General features: G+C 47.3%; 1 protein-coding gene across 3 annotated transcripts in view; it reads left to right on the top strand.

Moving 5' to 3' along the window:
* Positions 1-7,500, top strand: part of LOC143119250 (nectin-2) — a 111,724-nt gene that overhangs the window by 37,642 nt on the left and 66,582 nt on the right. For all 3 annotated transcript variants that reach the window (XM_076280620.1, XM_076280621.1, XM_076280619.1), the window contains exons 2-6: positions 2,058-2,167; positions 3,435-3,678; positions 5,146-5,439; positions 5,908-6,025; positions 6,686-6,834. In XM_076280620.1, coding sequence (XP_076136735.1) covers positions 2,058-2,167; positions 3,435-3,678; positions 5,146-5,439; positions 5,908-6,025; positions 6,686-6,834 — 915 coding nt within the window. The remainder of the gene's footprint in view (positions 1-2,057; positions 2,168-3,434; positions 3,679-5,145; positions 5,440-5,907; positions 6,026-6,685; positions 6,835-7,500) is intronic.

The following is a 7,500-nucleotide window of genomic DNA, read 5'->3' as shown; positions in this document are numbered from 1 at the left end:
TATGATGTGGGGTTTACTGTGCCAGTGTGTATGTGCTTTTGTGCAGATGGGGTTGGTTGGCCTTGTGAGTGTGTGTGTATGGATGAGGTTGTTTGGCCGGGTGTGTGTGTGTGTGTGCAGGGGTGTGTGAGTGTGTGTGTGCGCGCGTGCATGATGTTTGCTCGTCACCTGCAGGCAATGGGGCTGAGTAAAGTAGAGCATCTCTGACACACAGCTTCTGTTTGTCACCACTCCCTCTCTCCTCTGTATCCCCCTCTCTCTCTATCCCCCGTCCTCTCCTCCACCCCTTCTCTCTCTATCCCCCCCTTCTCTCCTCCATCCCTCTGCTCTCTCTATCCCCCTCTCCTCTCTACTCCTCCCCCCCTTATCTCCTTCACACCTCCTCTCTCTAACCCCCCCATCTCTCCTCCACCCCTCTCTTTCACACAGTGTGTCCTAACTTCATGCGCAGCAGTGGGCGATCTCTGTCCACCCCAACACCGTATGCGCAGCAGTGGGCGATCTCTGTCCACCCTAACTTTTTAACACAGCCTGATTGTCTTATTTATTTATTTATTTATTTATTTATTTGTTTGTTTGTTTGCTTGCTTGTAAATATTGTTATCTTCATTTTTGATGTCTTTTTTGTTGTCTATCAAGTCGTATTAACTTGCCTGTCCAGCACTTTGGTCAGCTGTTGTTGTTTTTAAAGTGCTTTATAAATAAACGTGACTTGACTTGACTAACTTCATGCGCAGCAGTGGGCGATGTCTGTCCACCCAAACCCTGAAATGTCCTTCTTTTGCCTCGTTGCTTTTGTTCTCATTCAGCAGGTGCATCTCAAAAAAATACAATATCATGGAAAAGATGTTTTTTATAATTTATTTCAGAAAGTTATATAGATGTATATAGATCTAGATTCATTACACATAAAGTGAAATATTTCAAGCCTTTATCTGGTTTAATTTAGATTATTCTACTGAATAAAAAAAAGTCACACTAAATAGCAGAAGGTTACATTTAATATAAGGTTACAGTATGAAAAAGATGGCATTTCATTAACAAAAACTAGAATATCTTTCTTAACCTCTATTTACATACAACATAAGCATAGGATATAGCCTATAGCTTAATTTGAACCTATAGCCTAATAATAATAACATGGGGTCGGGGGTTGTCAACCCCGGGATTCTTTTATTCTAGTTGCTAATCACAACATTTTTTTTAAGTATATTTTTTGGGCTTTTTGCCTTTATTTGGACAGGACAGTGAAGAGTGATGGGAAGTAAGTGGGAGAGAGAGATGGGGTGGGAATCGGGAAATGACCACAGGTTGGATTCGAACCTGGGTCCCCGTGGGCACTCTGACCCGTACGTGGTACGGGCGCTGTAGCATGCTGCGCCAGAGCGCCCCCCTAATCACACCATTTAACATGACTTGAGAGGGACAGGATTCAGGAATAACATTAATTCTGCCATGGCAGGCCGCCATTCTTAAACGAACGTAGAGGAAACACTGATTCTAATCTCCAAAAAATGGAGAATATCAAAATATTAGAATATGCATTGCAGAATTTATAACATAGAAGTGTCAACCTGAGAATAGCTCTAATAAAGTATAGATAATTAAGTCAAAACACCACAATGAGTCCTGAGCCTTTAATCTCTCAGTCTGGGCAGGGCAATGGACTTTTCCACAATATTCTTTTTTGAGATACACCTGTAGTAAGTCAAGGTGAGGGACAAAGCAAGCACTGCTTCGCTTGTGTCCAGGTAGGACTGAAATTGAAAATTAATCAAACGGACTTTGTCGCTGATGCTCCCTCGCATTGCATTTAGTTAGGTTGTGTGTTATGTACTCTACTGTTTTCCAGTGGACCCATCCCACACACGCACACACACACACGCACACACACACACACACACACAGACAGAGAGAGAGAGAGAGGTTGGGAGAGAGAGAGGCTGGGAGAGAGAGAGAGGCTGGGTGACTCATTGCTGACAGAAAGACCGTCAGGAAGTGCCTGGAGCTTTAAATTCTTGTTTCCTGTTTCTCATGCCCCTCCTCTTCCTGTCCAGGGGCACTAGGCCAGCTCATCCAGGTGGATCCAGAGGTGATGTCATATCCAGGTCAGAATGTGGAGCTGCCTTGCAAGTTCGTCAACCCAGGAAGTACCCAAGTGTCTCAGGTGAGCGTGTGTGTGTTTGTTCATGTCAGAGAAACTGTTTAGATGTCTCACTCACACACACACACACACACACACACACACACACACACACACACATTTGAATCCTTTCTGTAGGTGGATTCACTCATGAGTACAGAACACATCTCCTGCCTATCCCAGCTGATGTAGAGCAGGATGTTTCCAGCTGTTAGGACTCTTACAGCGACGCTACACCAGGCGCGTAACTGAAGCGTTCCGTTCGCGACGCGTAAAATCCATTTTAAATTAATGGTCTATTTTTTTTCAGAACTTACGCGCCACTATCACGTCTGGTGTAGCTACTTCCTTTGATTATAGTGGAAGCTAATTGTTGCAGCAGACGCAACGCGACCGGAGTGCTTCAGTTACATGCCTGGTGTAGCTCAGCCCTTAGATGATGCTTTTTGGACTCTCTCTTAGATGATCCTGCCCCAAGCTGCCAAATATCGATGCTCCAAACTTACATAGCATAGGTCACTGATATTTGCAAGGAGGGGGTGATCTTTAGTCGTTTTATCATAGAAGGTTGTGTCCATATGCAACCTATTTCTGTTAGAGCACCTCCTTGCTTTCTCTGTCCAAGAGCACAACATCAGGGCTGTTAAGGATGTTACAAAACACATCATAAGTGGGCTGTTAAGGATGTTACAAAACACATCATAAGTAAGTAAAGTAAGTATATACTCTTTTGATCCCGTGAGGGAAATTTGGTCTCTGCATTTATCCCAATCCGTGAATTAGTGAAACCCACTCAGCACACAGTGAGGTGAAGCACACACTAATCCCGACAAAGTGAGCTGCCTGCTACAGCAGCGCTTGGGGAGCAGTGAGGGGTTAGGTGCCTTGCTCAAGGGTACTTCAGCCGTACCTACTGGTCGGGGTTCGAACCGGCAACCCTCCGGTTACAAGTCTGAAGCCCTAACCACACACACACACAGACAGACACACCAGACACACACACACACACTCACACACTCTCTCTCTCTCCTGCATCTCCTGCGACTCGTGCGTGTGTGTGTGCGTGTGTGTGTCTTATTGTCCTAAGGGAGTGAAGACTGGTACCAGAGTGTCTCCTGCAGTTGCAACACCCCTCTTTCTCTTTTCCTCTCTCTCTCTCTCTCTCTCTCTCTCACACACACACACACACACACACACACACACACACACACACACACACTTTCACACTCTCACACACACTCTCACACACTTTCACACTCTCACACACACTCTCTCTCTGTGGTGTCTTTAGGTGTCGTGGATCCTTGAGCCTTCGGATGGCGAACGCATCAACATCGCCGTGTACCACCCCACTTTCGGGGCCAGCTACCCAGACTCGCCAGTCACGGGCAGAGTGACCTTCATCGCGCCAACGCTGGACACGCCGTCCATCCGGATCGCTGACGTCAAGATGACTGATGAGGGACGCTACATCTGCGAGTATGCCACCTACCCGACTGGCAACGCCCAGGGAATCACCAACCTCGTCATGCTTGGTTAGTGTGGGACTGTGTGTGCGTGTGTGTGTTCACATGTCTGGGTGTCCATGTTTTTTTACTTTTCTGTGAAATAATATTATACATAACCCTAACATGTGAAGTAGGCTAAAAACCTTTCTATGCTGACTGCTGGGGGTATACATCGCTGACTGATGTAGCTAGCCTAACTTATGGAACATGGACGTGTTTATTAGGGAGGAAGAAAGAGAGGGGCTTACTTTAGGCTTGCCTGTCATTGCTCTCGTAGTATAGCATAAATCAGGATTGGTGGTGGTTATGTCCACGTGGTGGTTGTTGGTGGTTTTGTCGCTAATATGCACACTGCAGACCGCTGTTCATTTCTTTTTTGCGCTGTCATATAACTCATCTGTGTACCAAAACGTTATTATTTTTTTGTATACATAGAGCCTTCCATACTTGTAAGTTACCTGAGTCTGTCTCATCTGATCTGTCACTTATTGCTTCTCTGTCGCGTCACTTAACAGACAGGCTCTCTCACCTTAGCGTGTGTAGTCACGTAATGCCACCGCTGTTTTGTGTGTGATATTTATTTTACTTTCTGACGAACCTGTCGTGCCTGAGTGAGTACCCAACTTTACATTGTAATAAACGAAGAGCAACATTGTCCATCCATGTCCGGTAGAGGAAACCATGAGGATTACTAGCCTGAACATCGATCACCTAAGCAGGTTTTCTAAAATCGTAGTTAACTCTTCAATATCTATTAAGGGGTGGGTGGTCAACTTCAAGTCAACTTTTTAATTTTCTCTTAATGTCTCAGTTTAAACACCGTGATAACTTCTCAAGCCGTCTTTCCTGATCTGTGTCACTGTCTTTGGGGTGCTGTCACCCGTGGCAACCGATAGAGTATCCTACCATCATGGCCGACCGGCTCAGACCCCACCCAAATCAACCCAAATCGGCATGTGACTCCTCATTCTCAATGGAGGGCAGTAATAAGTGTGTGTGTGTATGAACTGTAGCACCTTATAGAGGGCAGTAATGAGGAGTCCTCTGTAGTCTACAGCTCAGTATTGATCAGTGTGTAGAACAGAGGTGTGTGTGTGTGTGTGTGTGTGTGTGTGTGTGTGTGTGTGTGTGTGTGTGTGTGTGTGTGTGTGTGTGTGTGTGTGTGTGTGTGTGTGTCAGGTGAGTGCCTAACTGCTGTTGTCAGATGAATGGGTTGGGTGTTAATGGGGTGGAGCTCCCGCTGCTACTCCACAGGGATCTGCAGAGCAAATCGATCCACTGCTTAGCATGCACACGCTCATACATCACACACATATCACACACACACACACACACACACTCATACACACTCACACACACAAGACCAGCTAGCCACTCTCCAAACACCAATTCCAAGTGTCTTTATCCTTTAACTGGAAGAAAAGTCTCACACAAATGCTTCTCTCCCTCTCTCCCTCCCTCCGTCACTCCTCAATTCCTCACTCTCTCTTTTAGCCAAACCCAAGAACTCGGCGTCCCACATAACGGTTGTCGCGGGCGATACGCCGGTGGTGGTGGCTCGGTGTGCGTCCGCTAACGGCCGCCCGGTGTCTCAGATACGCTGGGTGACGTCGGTCAATGGCAACGCCACGACATCGACCACGCAGGAAAGCGACAACACGGTGACTCTCCGCAGCGACTACAAACTGATCCCCACGCCCGCTGACAACGGCAAGGACATCAGCTGCGTGGTGGAACATCGGACACAGACCAAGCCAGAGAGCTTCCCCATGAAGCTCGCCATTGAGTGTAAGTGTGTGTGTGTATGTCTGTGTGTGTGTGAGGTTGGATCAAGCCCAAGAGCTTCCCCATGAAGCTCACCCTTGAGTCTGTGTCTGTGCCTGTGTGTGTGTGTGTCTGTGTGTGTGTGTGTGTGTGTCTGTGTGTGGTTGGGCCAAGCCTGAGAGCTTCCCCATGAAGCTTGACATTGTGTGTGTGTGTCTGTGTGTCTGTGTGTGTGTGTGTGTGTGTGTGCTAAGGCCGAGAGCTTCCCCATGAAGCTTGACATTGTGTGTGTGTGTGTGTACTATGGCCGAGAGTTTCCCCATGAAGCTTGCCATAGAGTGTGTGTAAGTGTATGTGAGAACGTCGTCCCTAGTATTGTGTCTGTTTGGTTTAGTTACTAAATTCATGTACATCAATCAACCTACACACTCATCCTAACTCACACACACCCTGGTCCAGTGCGGTGCTAACTGAAGTGTGTGTTATGTCCAGACCCCCCCATGGTGTCCATCGTGGGCTACGATGATAACTGGTACATGGGCCGCACCAACGTGGAGCTCACCTGCCAAGCCAAAGGCAACCCCATCCCCACCACCGTCACCTGGAGAACGTGAGTTTTACACACACACACACACACACACACACACACACACACACACCATCCCCACCACCGTCACCTGGAGAACGTGAGTTTTACACACACACACACACACACACACACACACACACACCATCCCCACCACCGTCACCTGGAGAATGTGAGTTTTACACACACACACACACACACACACACACACACACACACACACACACACACACACACACACACACACACACACACACACACACACACACACCATCCCCACCACCATCTCCACCACCGTCACCTGGAGAATGTGAGTTTTACACACACACACACACACACACACACACACACCATCCCCACCACCGTCACCTGGAGAATGTGAGTTTTACACACACACACACACACACACACACACACCATCCCCACCCCAGTCACCTGGAGAATGTGAGTTTTACACACACACACACACACACACACATATACAGTACACTCCAGAATTATTGCCACCTTTGGTAAAGTTGACTAAAAATAACATAAAAACAATCTGTTGGTGATTCACTGTAATATCAATGAAGGGAAATCCAACCTTGAAGGAAAGCAAATGTATTCTGAGGAAAATCATGAAGAAATCATTATTTATAATAAAAACAACAACAACACCATTGCTGTGTGTGTTGTCCCCAGGCTGACCGGCCACATGCCAGACACCGTCCAGGTCACAGAGAACAAGCTGAAGGTTCTGAAGGTGGACGAAACCGTCAACACCACCTTCATCTGCGAGGTCCGCAACCGATTGGGCATCGGCAAAAACCAGGTCACCGTCAACGTCAGAGGTAAGGCCACACACTACATTATGTAGACACACAAACACCCCATATTCTGTCCTGGCTCTCCTCGTGGTTTTGCTTGTGCTCATTGCACACACACACACACACACACTCACACTCACACTCACACACACACGCTCTCTCGCACTCACTCACTCACTCACTCACTCACACACGCTCTCTCACTCACTCACTTACTTACTCACTCTCACTCTCACTCACACTCACACTCACACTCACACTCACACTCACACTCACACTCACACTCACTCACACTCACACTCACACACACACGCTCTCTCGCACTCACTCACTCACTCACTCACACACGCTCTCTCACTCACTCACACTCACACTCACACTCACACACACACACAAACACACACACACACAGAGTCCGGTCGTGGTAGCCAGGCGGTTGGGGCTCTTCTGCATGTCTTTGTTATCTTTTCATTTCTTTCCCTTCTTCTCATGAGCTGCATGTCTCACTGTGTGCGTGCGTGTGTGTGTGTGTGTGTGTGTGTGTGTCTCACTGTGTGTGTGTGAGTGTGTGTTGTAGACGTGGTGTGTAGCTAAAATGGGTAGTTGGTTGGAGGACTGACTTTCATTCGCTCCTCTTTTTGTTAAATGGATGTGACACACTTATCCTCTTGCTCACACACACACACACAC

This window comes from Alosa pseudoharengus, unplaced genomic scaffold (genome assembly GCF_046254945.1).
Source record: "Alosa pseudoharengus isolate Yale_2024_CS ecotype anadromous, Long Island Sound unplaced genomic scaffold, YU_APseudo_1.1 YU_APseudo_1.1_scf_12, whole genome shotgun sequence".
Taxonomy (NCBI): domain Eukaryota; kingdom Metazoa; phylum Chordata; class Actinopteri; order Clupeiformes; family Clupeidae; genus Alosa; species Alosa pseudoharengus.
The sequence above is the reverse complement of the archived record's forward strand: the minus strand, read 5'-3'. Positions and strand labels throughout refer to the sequence as shown.